Below are 23,292 nucleotides of genomic sequence, written 5' to 3'. Positions count from 1 at the left end.
CCGGCAGGGAGGACGGCTGCTCCCGCCGCTGTTTTCCCCTGCCTCCACGTTTAGGAGGCAGCCACGTCGTTCAGTGCCGGCCAGGTACCCCCCTCAGTCCCTCTGCCTACATTTGGGAGCCTACAATCTCACTCCTGAGCTCCTCTTCCTGGGAAAGGGTCCCCAGTGTTTTTCTTTCGACTTAAGAAACGTGCCTCCAGGCATCCAAACCCCCTCTCCCCCAGATGCCGCAGCCAACTGCCGCACGCTCCTGCACATCTCTGCAGCGCCGAGCATCAGAGAGCCCTCCAAGGGCCGCATCCCGTGCTCCACGCACACAGACAAATCCCAAGGCCTGGAGGCAAAAACATTGGGCTTGAAAAACATTCAGGGAAGACCATTAATTGTGCTGGTTACAAAGACAGCGACCTACCTTTGGCTTGGCTTTTGTCTTTTTTCCTGCTGCTGCCCTGGAGGCCGGCACTGGGCTCCTGAGCCTTCCTCGCTGCCTCCTCCCGTCTGGCTTTCTCCCTCTGAACTCTCTCCAGGTGCAGGGTTTTCAGGTCCACTTTCCCTGAGCCCTCGCTGCGTCCTTCGGGCTCAGCGGGGACGGGAGTTTCCCTGTGGGGATGCTGCGGCTGAGGAAGGGGGAGCTGCTTGCCGGGGGGGGCGGCGGCGGGGAGCGAAGGCTCGGCAGGCTCTTTCTTGCGAACGCTGATGTACCGGTCCCTCCCTTCCCCGGTGCTCAGGTGCTGCAGCCCGTACTCCTCCGCCATCAGGTGAACCAGCATCCGATCGTGAGAATTGAGGGATGGGGGGAAATCCAACTGCGTCTCGCTGCTCTCCAGGAAGGCCACCAGCGTGGCCTTGAATCTGTCGGCACCGTCTTTTGTCCCTGGGCGCTCTCTCCCAGGTCCGCTCGTGTTTGGGGAGAAACGCGCTTCTGCCTTCTGACACTCTGGTTTGGTTGCTGCTGCTTTGAGTTTCCTCCCCGGAGGCGGCTGCGTTTTGAGGCCAGATGCTGCGGCGAGCTTTGCACCCTGCTGCCGCTCGCTGCGGCTCTCCTGAGCGTAGTTTTCGGGCACGAGGTTGTCGAGGTACTCGAAGGCGGTGCGTACCTCCCCGTGCTGGCTGAAATAATCCACCAGCCGCTTCAGAAAGGCCTGGTTGCTGACGGTGCGGGTGTCGCAGATGACAGCCACGTGGCGCCGGGCGCGGGTCACCGCTACGTTTATCCGCCGGTCTTCTGCAAGGAAGCCCACCTCACCTGCGAGAAAGAAAGCAAGGGGCTGAGGACTGCCAGCGGGTTGGCCCCAGGTCTAGATTTGTCCCAAAGGACCGGAGGGTTGCTTAGCCGAAGGGTGGGAGTCAGCGCCTACTGTACTCTGGTCCCTGACTCACGCTGTCACCTTCCTCTTTCTGCCTCTGTTTCCCCCCCAAAGCCAGAGGGAGGGCTCCCCCCTGAGCTCCCAGGGTCCGGAGGGGGAGGGATGGCGCGTGGAGAGGAGAAACCTTTTCCTGGGTGGCCCACGACACAAGACCAGGCTGGGACCCGGGAGCAAACGCAATAGGGAGCAACACGGAGGAGGCTCACCTTGCGGCAGAAGAGGCACTGCAGGAAAAGCAATACCCCTGCCCTGCGCACCTGCCCCCAGACTCTCGAGGGGTTTAAAGTAACAGCCACTCAGGCAACGCTGCAGGGTTTGCTTCTGCTCTCTGGCTGTTTTCTCAAAGAAACGCAGTAAGAGCCAGCGAACGCCAGGATGACTCAGTGAGGATCAGCTAGCGAGACGGGCAGCGTGGGTGGCTTTTGAGTTTCCAGCTCCCGGGGATAAAGAAGAGGCCAGTCGGGAAGAAATTAACATCTCCGCCGGTGCGGTGACCAGCCTGCCTCTGCTTCTGCCTTGCCTGGCCGCAGCTGAGCAGTCTTAGCTTGAGCTGCCTTTGAGGAGCAGGGGGTGGGCGATCCCTTCCCTGTGCTCTGCAGCTTAAGGACAGATTTCCAGTTTCTCTGATGTGGTTTCGCCCGACGGCAGGGGCAAGTCCAACGCCTCTCGTCCGGCAAGAGGGTTATCTGCTAGAGCGGGACTGGCTGCAGAAGGGATGGGCGCTGCTGGTCGAGGTCCCTGGCCACCTCTGAGCCAAGAAATGCAGCCGTAAAAAGGGTATGGATTTCTCTCAAGGGTCTCTGAGGGCACTAACAACATCTCTCGTGCCCCGTGCAGAGCAGAGCTGTGCCCAGGCACCAGGAGCAGCCACCTTGTGCCCCCAGGAAGGCGAGTGGTTCCTGCACCGCGTCTGAGCTGTGGCTGCTGGCTGCGTGCAGGAAGGGGGCCGGGGGCCACCAGCTCCCACTCAGCCAGGGCGAGGTGAGTCACTCATGAATAGGGACTATTCTTAGTCCTGCCCCCCACCTCCATTCTCCCCCCAACGCTGCTTTTCTTGCTCTAGGCTTTCTTAAAAAAAAAGAAAAAAAGAGCACCTCCTCCTTCCATGCATCCTTTCCCCCTTTTTTTTTTTTCCTTCTAGATATCAGCGCTCCCGGCACACACAGTGTTCCATCTTCAGCAGCAAGGGATGTGTCTCACCACGGGTTTGAAAAGGGCAGAGATCCCCGCACGGAGAGAGGTGGTTCACGGAGGGTCCCACTCCGCTCGAGCTGGCTGCCACAAAACCCTTCAGCACGGGCCGGTGGCTCTGCCGAAGGAGCCTCGTGGCTCCAGGGCAGCAGCTTTTTTCCAGCTATTAACTTTTGCTGCAGCTGCTGATAGGAAAGAACTCGATTTTCCGCTCTAGATTTTGCTCCCAAAAGAGGCATTTTCTGTGCATGACTTGTAATGCCAGCTCCTGCTTGCTTTCTTTGGGGAAGTGACACAAAACAGGTTCCAAACCCAAGTAATAAACTCCCAAATTTTCGCCTTTTGCAGGAAGTGCTCGGCACGCCAGTTAACGTGGTGCTAACCTGACATGTGCCATTCTTAGGACCTCGCGTTAAATAACTTCTGAGACCTCGATAGCCAGGAAACCTTCAAACTAAGTGGTCCTGGCTTCCTTTGTACCCGCTGCCTAGCATGGGAGCCTTCCTCTGCAACCGTGACAGCAAGTGTATTCGGTCATTAAAAAAAAAAAAAAGGCTTAAAAGGAAGGTTCTTGCCAGTAAAATCATTCCGAGCAAAGTGCTAGAGACCATCAGAACTGCAATTAAACCACAGCACTTGGCAACACGACAAGCGACCTTTGCGCAATCAGACGGTTCCCATTTCTTTCTCATTCCCCAGGGAGTAACTCTCCAGCAGCGACCTCTCACCTTTCCTGTTGGATCTCACGAAGGACAGGATCACTGCCTCTTTCTCTCTTCCTTGGAAACCATCAACTGATTTAATTTCCAGCTCTGGGTACCTGTGGCACAGGTGCTCTCTTAGCATGTCCACCTGGAACACATGCGAGAGATATACCTTTTAAAGAAAAGTGCAAGGTGAAAAGCATTAAAATAGCACTATTTTGGTAAAGTCCCTTCCCCTCAAACCCACAAGGATGAACGCTCGCGTCTCCCGAAGCTCAAGCACTGACTCCGCAGGCTGGGAGTGGAAAATACCCAGCGAACAGCTCTTCCCCCCCAGCCTCAAGCTGCTTAGATGTGGAGAAGCTGGCCACAAATGCTGATGATACAGTTCAGCTCTGCTGATTTCCACCTTCATCTCTCCCAGGACGTTCTGGTAATTGCTCCTGGAGACGTCAAGGTTTGAATCCACGTCTGCGTGCATGAGGAAAGAGAGAGGAGAGGCCAGGCGCAGATCATCTCACCTGCAGGTTGTAGGGGGCTACAACAGCGATGTCTTGTGCCTTCACACCGGCTTCCACCAAGGCTTGGATGTGCAGAGCGGCCAGCTGCACCTCGCCTAGGGCAGAGAGCAGAAGGATGCTGGGAACAGGCTGCCGGAGGCCGAAGCCAACAGCTTGGACATGCTGCGGGTTGGAGAAATTTGCCCACCTCCCCTTAGGCAGCCTGGAAAGGCTAAGGGAAGTCCTGCCTGCAGTCCGGCGTGGCGCGGGGCTAACGATTCCCAACCCGGCTCGCTTGGCTCCCACTCCCAGAGCCACACAGCACTTGCTTCTTGCCGTTCCAAGTCACCAGCTCGCTTAAGCTTAAGAAGAGCTTTCTGACCAGCACTTGGCTTTCTCTGGCCTTCCCGCATTAATCCAAGAGATCAACGATAATCCAGGCAATAGATTATTCTCTCTCTGAAGCGAGACCCTCACTAAAAACTCAATTCTCTATCCTGCAAGGGAAAAAGCTCCACCTTTCCTTTTTAGTCTGCTTTTTCAAGTCCCTGCATTTCTAAATCCCCATGACCCGATAAACACGCTTCATGCTCAGATCTGTGTGCTCAGACCTTCCAGAGGCTGCAGCCACGAACAACGGGCTGCTCACGATGGTGCCTGGTTTGGAGAGATCTAATGAGGGCAAGTTAAATACAAACGTGAACTATTTCACTGGTTTATTGGCTGGACTGACTTTACCCTCTATTTTGCAGCAAAACGTAGGTTTAAAAATGCAGAATCTGCAGTACGCTGCTCCAAAAGGCTGCATCCCAAATTTTGGGAGACAAGCATTTAATCTCCTGCTCCACATCCCTGAGTTCTCTTAGACAAGTCTTTTTGGCTCTCCATTTGGGGACAAGAGCCTTTCTCTGTCCAGAAGGGCCACGGGGACTGGTGCATGGAAAAACGAGAGGCACTTAAATGCTGGTGTTCTTTTTTTTAAAAGCAAGAAGGCAAAAGATATTTAAACTGGTAAAAAACGTCCTTGTATTTTACAGTCCATTGTCCCCGCCTTGCCAGAGACAGACTTGAAGCCTCAGAAATCTGTTGCTGGCAGGAGACCTGTGCTGGTGAGCAAATTGACCCCTGAAGCAAGCAGCCGCGTTGCCAAATAAGCTCTTTGGCCACGTGAGAGCGAAGGGCTAGAAAAGCCTGTGGCTCGGCCATCAGGAAAAGTGCCGGCAGCAGGCAGGCGGTGGCCGCGGGCGAGGTGGCAGGGCACAGGCACCGCACACGGAGACCGGTCCCCCCCCGGGCGCTGCGGAGCCAAACTGGGCAGCGAATTTCCAGTCTAGGGGAAGATGTTGTCCTGAAAGAGGAGTCTCGCCTTCCCCAAAGCCAAGGCTCACTGTGACCTCCCAGCAAGCCTTCTGCCGACAGCTTGCTGGGCTAGAAGCTCTCCCTAATGCTTTCAGGAGCGCCAGCTCCAGAACAAGGTTGGGACATGTGGACTGTCAGAGGAAGCCCTGGATTTTGGAAGCCCATGTGCAGCACATCCTGGCAAAGGCCCTCTGTGAGCCTCTAAAGAGCCAGCTCGTGGGTGTGGAGATGCCAGGCTACATCTCGAGGAGCCCGAGCAGCACCCCTGGGCAGCAAACGACAGCCACCCGCCCTGCTGTGGAAGCGAGGACACAAGGGAGGTAGCATCACCAGTTTTGAAGTTTCCCCACTTTATTACAATGGCTGTGGCACCTGACTTTACACTCCATCTGTAATGAAACCGATTTTTTAAGTCAGAAAACCAGCAGGAAACAAAATGTCTTGAGAAAATTCATGGAGAGGAGCCATACAGGACTTCACGGAAGGAGCAGGGGACCGGGTTACAAATCTGAGCCCCGTCTACAGCCTCTCCAAGACAGGCTTGTGCCCTGCCTGATACCATTTGCCCCGCCAACTTGTGTAAAGCATCCGTCACGGGAATCCTCCACCCTGTCCCAGTCCACAGCACGGAGGAATGTCTCTGCAAGGGAACAAGGCAGCCAGCGTGGCCACCCACAAACTGCACACCATCATCATGGCCCCGTGGCCACTCTGCTCTCACTCCGAGTCCTTTGAGCTTGGGGATTTATGGAGGAAATGATCTCCCAAATAAGCAAGGCTCCCTGGGGACCCCACCTTCCCCCTGCTGCCTGCTCTGGACGGGACGTCTTCGGCTGTGGCTCAGCTGGCGCAGTGGCCAAGCCCGCGGGAGGCTGAGGACCTCAGATAATCAATTCCCGCCAACAAAATTTTCCCAACGACAGTACCTGGATTCCCCTTAGACTGTTCATCTTCCACTTCCAGCTCAAACAGGCCGCAGCCAGCAGTGTCTATAAGCAACAGGGGAACTGTAGTCTCTTCTGTAGAGGTGACGCCCGGCAGGTCCCTGCACAAGGGATTGGGAAAGGGCCAGTTAACAGGGCTGAAATGATGCCAAAGGGCCGCTCAGTTGTGCTGTTGCTTACTCCTCCCAGCAACGCTGCACGGACAGAGGGAGAACCCAGCTGGGTATTGCTCCCGAGGGACAAGGCTACGGACCAACAGCGGTGTCCCGCGGGGCCAAACGCAGGGAGATTGGCTCTGGAGGTGGTGAAGAACGACGGAAGCTGAGAACTGAGATTCCCACCTTTGGGCTCCACCCAGCTTCGGTCCCCTTCGCCTGCAGTGCCGCTGCTGCGGAGCGTGTCCTGCAGAGCGGTACCTAAGCAGGGCCCTTTGGCTCCGGTGGGCTCCTGCGGCTCTCAGCCCCAGGCTTCGGGGGTCAGTGCCAGGACGGCAGCCACGACCAGCGGCACAGCGGGTCCCCAGAGACCCAGGGGAGTTTGGCAGCGCCAGAAAGCCATAGCTGAAAAGCCGTTACTGCTCTGCGCCGTGGGATTGACACTTAAATGCTCTCCCAAAATGCAAACAAAGAGCTGAGAGCCCCGGAGGGTCCCAGAGGGTCAGCTAGCAGCGCGGAGAGCTTTCTCACCAACTACACAGCCCAGTTTCTGCAAGACAAGGGTACAGTGCGTGGGTGTCTCGCTTAAATGGTCTCAAACAGAAAAGCTATGCAGACCTAGGGAGATGTGGCAGCTGCTTTCTGTTTTTTACGGCGTTGAGCGGGAGAAGGAGTGCCTGAAGTATTACCAGAGATTTGACAGCGGTGCTGTCGGGCAAGAGAAGGAAGTGCAGCCCAAGGAACCACAGAGGAATTGGGTTTTCACATCATTCCTACATCTAAAGCTGCTGCGTTCAAAAGAAATATTAATAAACCGTATTTTAATACCCAAGGCAGTTGCCAGCCGAATTCACAGCCTAGGAAGAGGACGGGTGATGCAGGGCAGGAAGGGAAAGCCGGGAGATGGCAGGAGAGCTCTGAAACGACGACATATTACTGTACGTCACGTACAAATCACGGAGAGCTGTGTCTCCAGAGGGTCTGCACACAAACAAGGCAGACGGCAAGCCACCAAAAAGGAGGATTACCTCCAAATGACAGGCAGGGAAGTGGGGGCAGTTCCCAGTTCAAGACAAGCCCCGGCTGCAGCCTCTCCTGCCCAGCACTCCCGGCACTGCGTGTCTGTTCCTCAGCATCCGTATGCCACTGACCACCCTCGCTTCCCGGGCGCTGGACATTGCTCACTCCACTGACAACAGAACTCTCCTCTCTTGACTGAAACTCATTTTTCTCCTGTCTGAGGCTACTGCTGTTGTAATGATAGAATCATGGAATCTTCATGGTTGGAAAGGACCTTTGAGATCATCAAGTCCAACCATACACACACAAAAAACCCCCTGCAATCTCTGTCACTAGAGCATGCCCTGAAGCACCACATCTAGACGTTCCTTAAACACCTCTAGGGATGGTGACTCAACCCCCTCCCTGGGCAGGCTGTCCCAGGGCCTGACCACTCTTGCAGTAAAGTATTTCTTCCTAATATCTAACCTAAACCTCCCCTGCCGCAGCTTCAGCCCATTTCCTCTGGTCCTGTCATTATTCCCCTGGGAGAAGAGGCCAACACCCCCCTCTCTGCACCCTCCTTTCAGGGAGTTGTAGAGGGCAATGAGGTCTCCCCTCAGCCTCCTCTTCTCCAAGCTAAACATGCCCAGCTCCCTCAGCCTCTCCTCATGTGACCTGGTCTCCAGAGCCCTCACCAGCCTGGTCGCTCTCCTCTGGACACGCTCCAGCACCTCAATGTCCCTCTTGTTCAGAGGGGCCCAGAACTGAACACAGCACTCGAGGTAACGCACGGCTGGGAGGTTACGGAGATCAGTGCATCTAGGACAGGGAGCCACAGCCCCTGCGAAGAAGCCAAGGATGCACCTTCCCCAGTCCTATGGCCAAGCAGAGCCCAAGGGAAGAGCTCTTCCCCCAGCTTTGGGACTGGCTCCTTCAGCCTGGCAACTGCGTTCAGAGGCACAAGGTACCTGCCCCACTTCCAAGGACTGCAGGGACCAGCAACCAACTTTACCTTCCGTGATCTCCTCTGGAACGGGGCCACCTCGAGGTCCCCGTTAGAGTGTTTCCCTCCCCTGTGAAGGGTACGACAGGTTTATCTCCCTCTCTTTGTAACATCAAACCCAAGAGGCGTCCCATCTCCTTTATACCTGCCCGCATGCTCTCCTGCCACTGTCCACGTCTGCGCAGACAAAAGACTTTGAGCAAGAGCCAAGTTCTCCATGTAGATAATCCTGATTGTCTGACTGCTCGCAGTGGCCACGGAAAGCCCTTGCAGCATCTCCCAGTGCCAGGAAAAATCTCGTTCCCAGGAATGTTGCTTTAGAGGAGAAATTGTCTACATAAATCTTTCAGGTGAGAGAAGAATTCATGCTCTTCTAAGGCAGTGAGAGTGCAGCAGAACTGGCTGTTACCTTGGGGAAAAGCTGCCCCGTGCTTTGCTGTCCCTTCAGGATAAGGGGAAGGCAGTCCTCCCGCCTGCTGCAAACTAGCCCGAGCTGCAGAGGTGGATTTTTGGTCCTGCAGAGATTCTTGGTCCGTGATGACAAACCAGGTTGTTCCTGCAACCGGACACTGGATCCAGGCTCACCGCAATGCCCCGGGGCACCCGGGCACCCTGTGCTTCTCTGGGAGGCGGCGATCCCGGCTGGGTGAGCCGCACATCGCAACCGAGGGGCTATTCTGGCTTCTGAGCATCTCCCAGGTCTCACACAACTGGGGGAGTTCCCCCGCATCCCCCATCAGCAGGGGGGTGTTAGCCCAAAAAAAAAGGTGCTAAGAGAAGGGACACCTGGCTCCGTACTAAGGTAAAAACCGACAGCAGAAACGGCCGGTGATTTTCAAACCATCTTCTCACAGACTGAGTCACAAATTCTGAATGTGACAAGTACTGCTTGCAGCCTCCCCAGCTTAATTCTGGAGATGCGTGGGGGTTTCTGATGTGCTTCGTCACCCATTTCAGAAGGAAGGGAGATTTGGGAAGAAGGTTTTGCTCCCTTGGAAATCCTCTGGCCCTGAAAAGATATCGCAGGAAACCAAAGTTTCCTTTTTTTTGAGACAAGATGGTGCTGCAGATGTCTCTAACAGATCCCAGACCAAGCGTTTCTCAGTGCCTCCCAGGTCAGAGCAGAAGTGAGTAAGGAAATATGAAGTTGTTGGGAGCAGAACCGCACTTCTCCCAAAGACCAGTCTCTGTGCTTCAGGTAAGGGAGGTGAGACTTGCATCCGCAACCCTGTCAGGGAAAGGCCGTGGTGGGAGTGCAGCCTTACTGTCAGGCATTGGCGGCTATACCCTGGAGAGCTGTTCTGAAGGAAAGCCCACAGGTATCAGGCTTTACCTGGTCAGCTGGACCAAAAACTCCCTGCCACAGTTTGTAGCACAAGGTGTTTGTGCCTGCGCCTCTTCCCAGTCTCAAGATCGGGGCACGCTTCTTCAAGCTTTGCGCCTCAAAGCGGCATGGAGGTGACTGTAAATTGAAGGCCAGAATGCAACGGTGTGGGCTGGCTTTGCCTGTGCCGGGGCGTGGTGGGGGCCACGGTGCGGATCACTCCTGTCAGAGCTTTCTGCAAAGGAAGACCTCAAACTGCTTTCAGCAGAGATGGAGATCCCCCTCCTCGCACTGTGCTTTGGGGCTCCTCAGGTCCCTCGCCATCACCCACCAGCCGCCAGGAGGGAGGCAACAAACAGCTCCAGCCCCAGCGTTTGCCCAGTGCTGGGGCTGCAATTGCTTTGGCTGCTCTCCAGTAGGAGCAGGCGACTCCTGCGGGTGCTCGCCAGCCTTCCCCTTCCCTGGGACGCGTCGGTGCAGAGGAGAGCTTTCCCCACAGCTATCAGAGAATAAAACTTTCTTATTTCTTGCTCAGGTAAGGGATTCAGCAAATCATTTGGCCTAAGCCAAGAAAAGACACGAGATGCTGGCAAGTATCATGAAGGCATTTGCACTAGCGACCTGAACAGGAGAAGATCGTGGTCCTGTACCAAGCCCCTGCATTACCTGGTCTTCTACAGAGGCAGAGAAACTTCACGTGGTGCAGTGCCTGAACGGAGGGTCGCTGTATTCATGCGGTACGTCAGCAGGGCTGCGGACGGGCGGATTTGATTACTGGTTTAGACAGCGGTGTCTGCAGGAAGAAAGGCCCTGAGCAGGGGACTGAACTGCACTGGGGACTGGAGAGAAAAACATCCACTCCTTCAGCAGCTGTAAAAATAAACCAGCTCATCAGAATAACCAAGTCGCCCAGCTTCAGCTTTTCTGTTGGTTGCCTATTTTAATGATTTCAAACCATTTTGCCTGGGGTTCTTCACTGGTTGCTATTTCTAATTTGCAAATTTAGATGGGAAAAAAAAAGCGTGGCAAGGAACAAGAACAATTGAGAAGAGGGTTTTGTACAACACCGGTCCTGGAATTAGACCCGTATGGCGAAAACCTTGCTGAAGGAGTCCCATCCAGCCCAGCCGAGCTCCTCCTGGCACTGAGGAACCAGCCTTGCCTCCTCTCACCTACAGAGCCCACCACGGGCACCTGCAAAATTGCAGAGGTGTACACAAACGTGTATATAGAGCGGGACAGAGGCCAGCACAGCTTCACTGATGGACGTTGAACCGAAGCCTCGATAGCCCTGGAGCTGTAGGACAGAGCGTGCTGACACAAGCAGAAATCCCCGTGCTGGCTGCAGCAGGTGCAGAGGAGGGCGCCGGGGCTGTCTCGAGCACAAAGCTTGCCCTTCCCAGCCAGGCAGTAGCCACGCTGTTCACAAGTAAGATTATTTTGAAAAAAGTATGATAAAATGGCCTCTCTAGCTATCTCTGTCCAAACCTGCATGTACTGTGAAATGGAGAGATGATGGGGGAATATCAATTTTTCCAACTCCTAAATATTTGTGTTTAAAAAAGAAAAAGTATTGCTAAAAATACAAGAGCCCCATGCAGACAAGCACTGTGATATTTCACGCTTCTCCAAGTCCAACAGAGAGAATTAATGTTTTCCCACCCGCCTCCCAGAAGTGCACTGACTGCAATTTTTAAAAGCACCAATTATTGACAGTCACAGCGTGTGTTGGCAAACAACTGCCTGTCCCAGGCTGCAACGGAATGAAATGCTAGTCACTTCCTCTGAATCACAACGAAGGGGAAACCACTGCAGACAAGGAACGGATCCGATGCCATCAGACCTGCCTCAGGTGCTGCCCCGGCTGTAAGGGGAATCTCGCTTTCTGATCTTTCCGATGTCGATGCTGGGACCAAAGACGGGACACACGCTGGCCCTTGTAATCACGTGGACGTGTGGAAACACAATAAAAGACCGGTCCTACCCTCAGCGAGAGCCTGAGAGAGAGAAACACAGCTTGGGCTATGCCCGCTGGGCTTCAGATAGTCTCACCAGCTGCGAGGGGATTTTATTTTCTTGCTCGTCGTACCAAAGGAGGAAACAGAAGATAACTCTCCATGATTTCTTGTTACATAGGAAAAAGGACAACCCCCCCTAGTTAATGTTTCCTCGATGAAATAAAGGACAGAACAGAAACACTCTCACAGGGCCAGGAGGAATGGAAAACCCCATCATAGGGAAGGGAGAAACCCTGCACACAGCGGGAGGAAAAAGGCAGCTCTGCTCATACACCAGTGAAGAGCGAGGCACTTACCTGAGCAAATGCTGGGCCACTGACGGGTGAGCAGTGAGCCGGCCGCTGTACATCTCCGAGGAAGCCCACTGCATGATGGCCTGGTGCATTCGGTACTGCACCGTCAGCATCTTCACGATCTGCTCCCCGTACCTCTCGATGAGGCGCTCCATCAGGCTGAGCGCAAGGCCCTTGGCAGCAGCCCTGCGTGGGAACAGCAAGGCACAAGTGGAGTCTAGCAGTCTGGTCTGAAGGGATGACCTAAGGGACAGGTGTCACCCTCTTTGGAGTAAAGAATCGGTGAGCACCTCCCTGCAGACCCCTCCCGGCAGCGCGTTATCTCCCTGGCCTCCTGCTCGGCTTCACTCGGGTACCAGCAGGCGCTGGAAAGGCAGCAGGAGCAGGCTGCAGGCAGCCAAGCGTTCTCTCTCAGCGCAGGCTCCCCAAGAGGGTGAAGACCCTCAGGGACAGAGTTCTGCCCTGCAGGGAGATCAGATCAGCTGGAACACGTCAGGGTGGAGAGATGCCTGCTCCCCTTTCCCGCGGGGAAATGCCTAGGGGTGTTGCCCCCGCAATGCAAGAGGCGCAGACGGTACAGCCATCCCTGCCTGCAGCAGTCGCTTCTCCACCCAGGTGTGCTCAGTTGGAATGAGATGAGTGAGGATGCCCAGGACCTCGGCTTGGGGAAACACCTGCGGAACAAAACCCTCTTAACCTGCACGCTCACCCCCTCAACAGCCTTAGTCGCGCTGCTCACAGCGAGCTCTAGGTACCGCATCTGTCACCGTAACCTGCACTCACGTTACTGCAACCTCAGCAGCGGCATCGGAGTCACCCAACGCATTAGTGTCAGAGCTCGACCCCAAATCTTGGTGTCGACACAGCCAGACCTTGCTAATGTTTTACCGAGACACCCGCCGCTCCAGCATTCTCATTACTCCTCGGCCGCTCAGCCCGGACTAACGCCCTAATGCATTTCAGTGCTTATTATTACCCATTAAGGAAACCAACACTCCATCACTTCTGGCCAAGGTGCCGTGCTTACATCTGGGACACAAATTAATAAAGCTCCTAATGAAATAAGCCTTTCAGGAGCCTAATCGGTTTCTCTTCGCCATACAGAAAGGGTTTGTCAGCAGCATCGCCCAACGGTACCGTCTGAGGAAGAAGGACAAGAATCCTTGTACTTTGATTCTGTGTTTTGAGCATTTCAGAGCACAAAGAGGTTTTTTTATACTGTGCGTCCTGCGCCTTGTACAATACTGTGGTTCATGGTGAGGGGCTCTGGTGGCCACCAGAACACAAAGAACAAGCACAAAGGTGATGAAATGATGACAGAGAACAGCTCGGGCAAATTATTTCCGTGGATGCTAAGGGGCACAGCACGCCTCCAATTACTGCCCCGGGCAGCATTACACTGCTACACAGCACCACAGCGAGCGTCTCGTTTGCTGTCCTGGCCAGCCCTGTCGTCTTAACACCACCGCACTTGGTAAATAGAACAAGAGACTGCAAATTCATTAAAACTGCAGAAGAGAAAATTGAGGGTAGATCTTTCCAAGAAGCCGAGTCTCACTAGCCCTCCTTCTCCTAAATCCCTCCTTCCCGCTAAATCACAGAATGCAGCGCTCGGGGAAAAAAGGGGTCACAGACCGTGAAGGGAGGCAACAGCAGGACTTTGGCTGCTTCTTCACAGCCTGTTGTAACGCTAACGAGCGCTGAACACCACATACGGGGCGCAGGAGCCAGGGGAAGGGCCGGCAGGCTTGCAATAAGGATATTGCGCTCTACCCAACAGAGGTTTCCAGCTGTGCTGCGCGTTTTGCTGCTGACCATGAACCACCCTGAGGCTGGCCATGGAGCCGCGCAGCTCCACGTGTGCTTAGAGGTCCTTGTGTCCCCGCACGGGTGGCAGCAGCCTGTCAGAGCCGGGCTGGGGATTACCTGGGGCAAGGGGAAAGAGCAGGACGTGGGGCTGGGGAGTGCAATCCCATTATCAGGAATTATCTTTTCTCCTTCCAGGCTGACAGTGGAATGAGCAGGCGCTGACAGCCCGACCCTCCCAGCTCTGCTCTGCCCCACGGGTGTGCTGAAAGGCGGCCTCAGCCCCCGGGCAAGGAGGGAAGGAAGCGGCTTCACCGGGAGAGCTGGCTGCACGCCGGCACGAGCACCGACAGAACAGCCCTTCCCTTAGGAACAGCCCTTCCTCCTGCCTCACCGGGGAATCTGGGGACTCAGAGCCTGCCTCTGACTTGGTCTTTGCCCACAGCACGACCGCTATCGCCATGATAAAAACACTTCTGGTCCCTTGCACCAGCCACCTCCTCCCGACAGGCTAATGAAAAAGCAGATGACATGCTGAGGCGCCCATGGGTGATCTGGCTCTCGGGGCCAAGAAGGCCCCACGAGGCTTTAATTGCCCTGCCCAGCCTCACCTGGCACACACCCCCTCTGCCCGTGGGCCCTTTTAAGCTCAGCACTGGCCCCTCAGCCCCTGCCTGAGATATCCCCCGGCTCTGCCCCCTGGGTGGAGGGATCTATGGACCTCGGATCTACGTTGCAGGTCGCTTTGATCCTGTCTTTAGCTGTATCTTCTAGATGGATCCTGGACTAATGTCGTGGCTTTGTTTCTAGCCCCGCTCTGACGGGACCCCCGGGACGGACCCAGGAGCTGGTTCCTGGCTTGCTGGAGCTGTTGGTGGACCCCGTTGCCAGCCCTGTGCTCTGCTGGCTGGGCTCTGCCCCACCGGCCCGTGTCCTGGTGACGATGATGCTGCCAGAGGTGGGCTGTGGAAGTCGCATGGGGCAACTCAGGTGAGAAGCGAGGGATACCCACGGGAGAGGAACTCAAAGTCTTAAAGGGACGCAGCAGGCTCAGCAGCCTTACCCGCCAAAGGTCTCCCCTTTTGCTTTCGTCCTTCGCCTCCCTCGCCTCACAAATTCTTGCAAATCCAAGAGCAAGCCTAAAACTGATTTTCATGCAGAATTGGCAAGAAAAGCCTGGTGTTTTTAACAACAAATATTCTGAAGTGTTTCTTGTAATGATATACAATAAAGCACGGGGGAGGCATTAAACCTCACAGCAAGCCTCAGAAATAGTGCTCTTCTATACAGTAACAGCACAGTTTCCACCGCAGGGATCTACATGAGGTTACATGGTGAATTAATAATGAGGATATTAAACTGCTCGCGAATATTTCACCTGTTAATAAATGTCCTATTATTTTACCGCTCAATTAATTCCTACAATGGTTGATTTCTATGCCAACAAAGTCATAAGAGCACTGAGCAAAAGCTTTTTAAGTATCCATTGCTTTAGAGAAATTAAATTGGGATCGGAGGTTGGACAGACAGAATCACGCACCTGATGCTGAGGAGCATCTACTTTGAAGTAAAGCTAGGAAAGCTAAAATTACCCAAATAAGCCCACAGCAGCCAGCATTTGCTGCTAACCTGGGTTCACCTTGCTCCAGGCTGTACTTCGCTTGAATGCACCTTCCCGGGGCAGGTGCCGGGATGGATCCCAGTGAGGGAGGATGAGGCCCTGCTGCTCCTCACGGGTGATGCTCCCTCCTCCAGCCCTTGGAAGAAATGTATAGCACATACACGTTAACAGAGATAGCTGTAGCCAAGCGGAACCAAATATTTCAAAGGCTTTTGTGCCCACTGCGGTGTGAAATATCCTTTACGGGCTGGGTGTGAGAGTCAGCCTGCCGCGTAGCTGTCAAGAATGATCACTACAAGGGGGAACAAAAGGGAAGCGCTTCCCACGAGGGATGGAGCTGTGCCCGCAGGCATGGTATGGCTTTCCTTAGCCATCCTCTGGATAGCTGGTCTCCTCCCTAAGCGACAGAAGGAGACGTTGGTGTGACTCTGATCTCCGCTGTACACCCCGGAATTCGGAGAGCAGAGCCTGGAGGAGGATGTCGCTGTCTTTGCCCACCTCAGGAACCCCGCATGACGCTCCTGGATGGCAGAGCCAGGCTGAGCCTGACGTGGGCATGTAAAGTATTACTGTGCTTTGCTTCGTGCCCTGGACGGGTTGAAGAGGTTTCCCAAACAGGCACGTAGTGCGGCTGTGCAGAACTCCCCTTTCTCTGGAACTGCGGATTTGTTTAATCCTTGCAAACAGGGAGGAGGAGGGCAGCTTGTTCTTCCCAGCTGTGGAGGCTACCAAAGAAAAAACCAAGGCCTGACACTCGCTCTTCAGTGACAAAGCGAAAGCAACTCCATTTGGAGCTGACAGGCAAATCAGGGAGCTGCGGAGCAGGGAGGACCTGCGCGTGGATTTGGGATGGGGGAGACAGCCGGATGACTGCTGACAAACAGGGCAGCAAAATATTCCTGGGCTCGTCTAAGCACCTAGTTGAGAGCAAGAGGTCTGATAAGGATCTGCAGCTATCTGAAGCGCGCAAAAACAAATTAATAAATCAAAGCCCTGACGTGGAGACAAATTAATTAGGATGTCAGAAAAGGACGGAACGAGGACTAAAATGAAAACAGGGAAAATAAATGTTCCTGTCAGGCAGCAGAAAGCATCCTGGCGTTGAGATGCGCACTGGGATGGGGCCAACACCCAGCAGGAGGCTCGAAGCCGATGTCCGGGAGCTTTGGGGCGGGCTGCTGAGAGCAGAACGGCGCGGGGCTGGCATTGCCATCGCTGGGAGCCCTTCCACGAGAAACACATCAGCACAAACGAGACGTAGGTGAACGTGCTGTAAGGCGTGGGGGGGAATGCCCTCTGCATCCCGAGGCAACGCCGGGAATGTCAAAAAGCAAGAAAGAGGAGCACCCTTCAGAGTGGCCACCAAAACTCCCTTAGCCTCAAGTGGGTACGAGCTGATGATAATAACTGACAGAGGCTGAGCCCGTGGAGGAAAAAGCAGGTAAGATGAAGGCAGTTCTACCAGCCCGGGCCTGGCTCCCCGAGCGGAGCACAAGCTGCGTGGAAGCCTTTGTCTGCTCGTGCCTGCAGCATGGCTCCTACCAGGTGTCGAAGTATTGCTCTTTAACAGAGGCTTCCCGCTCCAGCAGGACTGACTTCCCGTACCGTAGTAACAGCCGATCCTTCTGGCAGCCCAGATTCATCCCAGCTAACTTTAGACCCTTCGCTGAGGCCCCAAAAATAGGAGTCCACCCACTTCAGGTCTGCTGCCATCAATGGAGGAGAAGGGGGAGGTAGGCGGAAGGGTTTGAGTCCTCCGCGTGAATCATCCCTGGAAATAGCTTATCGTTTTCCATTAACCAAAAAGGAGCCGGCAGGTGACTCAGTGCCGTAATGAGATCTCTGGAGATACCTAACAAGGTGGAGGTAAAGGATTCTGCCTTTGTGTTGCACCTCGCAGCCTGCAGGGACTGTGAGAAGCGCAAAGCGGTGCTCTCCAGCCCCGGCTTCATTTGCACGGTGCCGGGGACGGTGCTGTGGAGGGGAAACCCCTGTTATCTGCCGTCTTCGATAAAGCAAATGCTTTTACTGGGGCAGCAATTAAAAACAAGGCCAGAGTTCAGATCTGTAAGGAAAAGAGCTAATAATTTTTTTAAAAGCATTTATCTGAAATGTAATTGGATTTCTCAAAATAAGTTCTAATTGATCAAAAATTATTAGCTTTTGTATTTAATTAGGAGGCTATTGAGCCAAACGCTGTCAGCTGCTCCGGCTGGACCTCACCGCACGCCTTCTCCGGCACAAGCTGCCTGCGGGGCTCAACTAGACAACAAGAGAGCCTGAAAGAAAGGAACTCTTTTCTTTCAGCATCAGACAGTTTTGCTTTCTACCAGGATAAAACGTGTCATCCCGGATTTTTTCTACAGGACAAACGCTGTGCATTGTGCTATTTCAAGCCCCTGCAGATTCAAATGTCTGTCCAAGAGCCCTCTGCTCAATGGAGCTGCGGAGCTGAGGGACACGCTGGTCATCTGGAAAGAGGAGAGGGGATTTTTGCTGCTCCCAGCCGGAGGCGAGGACTGGAGGGGAAGGCTCCAGATCAGCGCCTGCCTGATGAGCACCCCATTCCGATTCCTGTATGTACCGCTAACGCCGACCAGTGTACCCGTCTGCCATTAATACCTGTGGGGCTGCTACCCAGGGCTCCCGCTGAGATGAAAGGTAAAGCCGTAAATAGCTCAAAAAGCTTTATTTTTCCACTTGTTTTTCTGCATGCTCAGTCTTGCAACAGGCATCCACCTGAGCAACGGGCAAAGCTTGAAAACACTCAATTTAGAATAACTTTGCGTAATAAGATGCCAGCCCTTAGCGGTGAGGGGAAAGACAGGAAAGACGGACTCGCAGACGAACGCCAGGCTGGGGTTCAAGACACCTCGCTCAGTCCCTGAAGCCATCACAGGTTTCCTGTATGACGCGGGGTGAGATGGGGACAATAATCCCTCTTGCCCCTTCACTCTGTTTATTGAGATGGTAACAGGGACCATCTCACACTATATACACCATGCCTTCCACAACGGGTATTAGCTGGAGTTTTCCAGTGCTAAACTAACATACCTCAATAACAAATACTGAAAGCGGGGCTTCCTCCGCTTCCCTCCTGTGCGGCTTCTGCTGTGGCCATCACGTGATGGCTTTCCCCGGGTTGCAGGAGCAAACTCAGCTCTTGGCTTTGTCATCTATTCTTACGGAGTTGCAGATTTCCCAGACTTTCCCACCGTGACGGATTTGCTTCACGGCAGCTAATAGGTTTCCAGAGTTAGTCGGGGAACTGGGAGCCGGGCTGGCACGGGCAGCAGCATCACGGCAGCTTTGCCTTGGGGGCGAACCCAGAGAGACTTGCCCGGCGAGCGGCAGCGTCGGAGAGCAGAGCCCATACTTCTCCCAAGGACGCTGAAGTCAGCTCGGCTTCTTGCACTTTGTCTTCCAAACGGCGACCGTCTGCGCGGCTGAGCTCTGGTGACTGGTGGCTTCTCTGACCAGCACCTGGGTCGTGGACGTGCTGATGCCTGGAGCAATAACTCTGTTTAATGGAGGAAGCTTTCGGATCATAATTTACTGGTAAGCCAGGCTGAGATATAAATCTGTTAACACTATTGATTCACTGCTCTATTTTATTTTAAATCTATTGAACTGTAGGGAGGGCACGGAGTGACACAGTGTTTAAATATCCCCAAGGTTTCTTGCCCAAAAGGGACCGCCCCACGAGAGATGGGAGCTGACCTCACGACTGACCTCCCTGCACAGCTGCTCGCCCTGCCGAGGCTGAAGATGTGACTCCCACCCACTCTCTCTCTTAATTTACAAAGACCAGTTCTTTGTGCAGCTGGGATTTTAAAGACACGGAAAGAAAACATGCAAAATGCACAACAAAACTGTCAAGCTCTTTTAAAAGAAAAACAATGGGAACGGCAAGGCCAAACAGCTTGGTCCAAGTCACGCCCATAGGGTCTAAGGAGCAAACCAGCGTTTCTGAGGGAGAAAGAGGACATTATGACCACCTGTGACCACAGCGGAGATGCAAACTAGTGGCAGTTTTCCACTGCAAAGTCAAACGAACTCAAAACCGAGGGAGAGAGAAGCGCAACTGCTCAAGCAGGGCCAGGAGGAGACCCAGGGGATCTGCAGCAGATGGGTCCTACCGACAAGGAGCTCTCTGCTGTCGTCTCCACGGTGCAGCACCCGCGAAGGTTCCCACCTCAGCCATCACGAGGGAGCAGCGGAAAGGAGCGGGGCAGGTGATGTAACGCTCTTCTGAAGAAAGTCTGCCTCATTCCAAAGAGGGGCCAAAACTGACACCAGCTGAGCGTTCACCCATAGTAACAGAGTTGGCGTTTCTACCACACTTTGCCCTCAATCTGACAGTCTTGGGACAGTAAGTCTCTAGGCTCTGTTCCTGGGGCTGGCCAGCCCTGTCTGCCTCACCAGGACGCCGCTGCTGGCTTAGGACCACGGCGACGGGTGAGCATCTTCATCCCCCTACAGCTGCTGATGGCGCAAATCAGCATTGCTGTGGGAAGGGCTCTGGGCCCCAGAGATGAGCAACTGTGCTTCCACAACCAGAAGCGTCTGCAGGGGAAGGGCATCCAGCTCCTCCTTCTCTGTTTATTCATAATTTGGAACAACTTACTGGCACGAGCAGAGAGAGGTGTGAAAATCTCAAACCAGTGCCACCGCTCAGAATGGCAGCCGGGATGAATCCTGCCGGCCGAGCACAGCACGAAGACGGGGGCATTATGCACCGACGACACAGTTTCCCTGGTGGAGACGACCAGCCTCACGCATCACTTAAGGAAAAGAACGATAACCTGAAATTAGAAGGACTGAACTGCAAATTTCTTCTTGCTAGTAACCAGGTGCTTACTCCAAAAAGTACCTTGCGCATCAGGCGAGGAGCTCTTCTCTCCTGGGAACGGCTTTGTTACCTGACTCCAGATTAAAGCAATTCCCTACCGGTGCAAGCAAGGGAGGCTCCAGCCCCCAGCTAGCCCGCCTGCCGCTTTTCCCCCCCGGCTAATAACATCTGCTGGCTCCGCAGACAGTACAGCCCCTCCAGCTCCCCAGCCACGGCCAGCCGCTTGGCTTCTGCGTGGAGATAAAATTATTTACTCACAATTTACAGATGGGGAAAACCTGGGCCCAGAGACACAGCCCGCACCTCCCAGGGAATAGCCAGCGAGACGGAAGGAAGGGGGTTGGGACGGGCTGCTCCTGCACTTCCCCAGCCCAGGCACAGCCGCCGGGCAGCGGAGGAGCGAGCGAGCTTATCACCTGCCCGGCTCCGCAACGCAACACGCGTTTGTGCATCTGATAAGGGTAAAACGAGGAGACGACACCGTGCCTTAACGTTATTTGCGCCGTCTCTCAGCCACCTGCCGTGAGCCGCTGCCTCCCCTGGATTTCTCATTTCCCTTGTTCAAAATTCAAGGGAGATTATAGATATGTACCTTGCTCATTATTTTTTTGGAAGCAGGAGAGAAAGATTATGAAGTCAGGCCTATTTCTCTGCTTCTGCACAATAACGGTTCAGGAATTGCCGCTCTAGAGCTAGATAAACATGCGCACATTTATATTTTAAACTACGGGCAGGCTCCCCGGTCCTACGCGGAGTATCCCCTCGAAGCCCAGGCAATTTCCACTAGCCACAGATTTCTGCCACAGACTAATTGCTCTTAATGAGCATGTTGTAGGTATTGTGAGGTTTTATAATCACTGTGGTGCGTGTGATAACGTGTTGCAGCATCTCAGTGGGCCAACTCCCACATTAATGTAATAAATAAATGTGGAACCACAGAAGCAGAATTTAATAAAGGGAAGACAAGCCTTGGATTAAACTAAGCGTAAGCCTGAACTCACTCTACAGAGCCTGCAGTCGGCCAAGAGGAGGTAAACCAGGCCACCCTTCTTGCCAGGCGCAAGGAAACCTCATGTAGAAAAACAGATTATCTTTCTTAAAAACAAACACTTAAAAGTTTATATATAAATACTGGTCAGAACATATAAACAGAACATATAACAGAATACATAAATACTGGTCAGACACAGAATTTGTGTCTCTGTTTTGTTCACCTTCACCTTGCTTACCGTTTTTCTAGCTGGAATGGCTGACGTGATTGTTTTAAACTGTTTTTTGAACAACCTTTCTAACCAGTCTGAAAATTACTTTGCATGACAGAGAGAAAACGAAGAATTCAAACCAAGTGCTGCTAAGCAAGCAGAATTGAACAAATATCTCTGCTGAAGATGCGTCTCTCAGGAAGAACATCTCTTAGAATATACACAATTTTGAGTAATCCAATAGAAGCGCGTAGCGTAAGTACTCCTTCTCACGTAAGAGAAAAAGCAGAGCACACAACACAAGCTCAGCACGTTGAATTCTCTGGAGCCGGGGCACGTTTCAGGCGATGGATGGAAGGATGCAGACAAGTCCACAGAGAGCGACTGCCAGTCCCCCAGCAGAAGCAGCAGCACCTGCCCCGGTACAGGGGCCGTGGCAGGCAGGGGAAGGCCCCACATCATTCCAGCGGCTTTTTGAGCAGAGCTGTCTCCCTGATGCTGCAGAGCTACCTCTGACCTTCCCAGTGTGCCACATCTCCCTGAAACACGGCTCGGTGTGAGCTCCTGCGCATTCCTCCTGCCTCGTTGCACCCCACCTCCCGCTCCGCCCTGCTTTTTCTGCAGAGGATCCTCTCCGCTGCAGGCACACAGCTCCTAAGAAAGTGTGGGACAAGGGCAAAAGGCAATCTCAGAGAAGGCTGGGAATTTGGCTACTGGACTGTGCCCCTGGTGCAGCTCAAAGGACCCATGCGGAGTGAGCGCAGCAGCGTTTGAAAGGCAGACAGCTCCCTGTCATGGTGTGAGCAAGTATTCCCGCTGCGAATGGCCAGGATCCCGTACGGAATCGCCTCTGTTTCTGGGGTTTGCTTTAGCAGCTCTACCAAGGTAACCCGCCTAAAGTTGCTCCCACAAAACTGGATGCAACGTGTGGACTCCTGCAGGCACCGTCTCCGCTCCCGCACGGATGAGAGCCCCACGGGCAAGCGCCACACGCCTTTGAGAATTCCCAGCAACTCCAGAGCGGGGCAAAGGCTGCCCGTCGGATTGCTCTCCCTCTCTGCGAACTCCAAACCCTGGCAAGCCCTGGAGCAGGCGCCCAGCAGGCGCTCAGCAGCACACGAGGCGACTCTCCAGCGCCGTGCTGATCACGTGCACTTCGCTATTACGTGGCTCGCTCAGCAGCAGGTAAAGCGACCGAGCGTCACGTCCTGGTGCGATAGGAAAGCCCGCTCAGACGGAGCGCGTTAAACTTGAAGCAGTGGCTATCAGCAAAACAGGTGTGAGGCAATTCTGGCAGTGTGACCAAACCCAGCTCACGGGACATACCGATAAATAATCCACATTAATGAAAAGTCTTGACACTTGAGGCATTGGGAAGCATTTGGCTGCATAAATAAGGGACGGCGAAGCGCTCCTTACTTGTGAGAGAGGATGGTGGGGGGAAGCTGCTTGTGATCCCCGGCCAGGACGCACTTGGGAGCCCTCAGCAGAGGCACCCAGCAGCCGGCTTCCAGCGCCTGCGCGCACTCGTCTATCACCACCAGGTCAAAGTGATCTTCAGGAAGCAGCTTCAGTGGGCCGTCGGAGGAAGCACCTGATTAAAGGAGAGGGTGCAGAGCTTAGCCGGGGAGCACAGAAGAGGAGCAACCTCTTTTTTAAAATAAACCGCACACACTTTAATTGTGACTGAGGGAGGCGGGTAAAATAATGTTTCTTTGCAGAGATTTAGAAATGCAGCTCTGTAGTCCATGCCAAACACTCATACATTGATATGTATACGTCAGAATTGGTTTTGCCAATTTCTGTTTGGCCTTCTTTCCCCCGGCATCTGGGCCCAAAAGCTTCCAAGTATCTTTGAAAACCACAGCAAAACCAAGATGGCAAACAGAACAATATGCTCCGATACTTCACCCAGAGCAGGAGCAGAGCAAAGGCACTAATGAACACCCAC

At 53.9% G+C, this 23,292-nt stretch overlaps 1 protein-coding gene across 1 annotated transcript in view; it reads right to left on the bottom strand.

Moving 5' to 3' along the window:
* IGHMBP2 (immunoglobulin mu DNA binding protein 2) overlaps positions 1 to 23,292 on the bottom strand; it is a 45,439-nt gene that overhangs the window by 3,004 nt on the left and 19,143 nt on the right. The window contains exons 8-13 of the mRNA XM_074586663.1: positions 22,761 to 22,935; positions 11,864 to 12,046; positions 6,048 to 6,166; positions 3,784 to 3,878; positions 3,287 to 3,410; positions 413 to 1,246 (exon numbers count right to left, since the gene is read on the bottom strand). Coding sequence (XP_074442764.1) covers positions 413 to 1,246; positions 3,287 to 3,410; positions 3,784 to 3,878; positions 6,048 to 6,166; positions 11,864 to 12,046; positions 22,761 to 22,935 — 1,530 coding nt within the window. The remainder of the gene's footprint in view (positions 1 to 412; positions 1,247 to 3,286; positions 3,411 to 3,783; positions 3,879 to 6,047; positions 6,167 to 11,863; positions 12,047 to 22,760; positions 22,936 to 23,292) is intronic.

The sequence above is a fragment of the Larus michahellis genome, chromosome 4, assembly GCF_964199755.1.
Source record: "Larus michahellis chromosome 4, bLarMic1.1, whole genome shotgun sequence".
NCBI classification, from domain to species: Eukaryota; Metazoa; Chordata; class Aves; order Charadriiformes; family Laridae; genus Larus; species Larus michahellis.
Note: the sequence above shows the minus strand (reverse complement) of the source record. Positions and strands in the feature narration are given on the sequence as shown.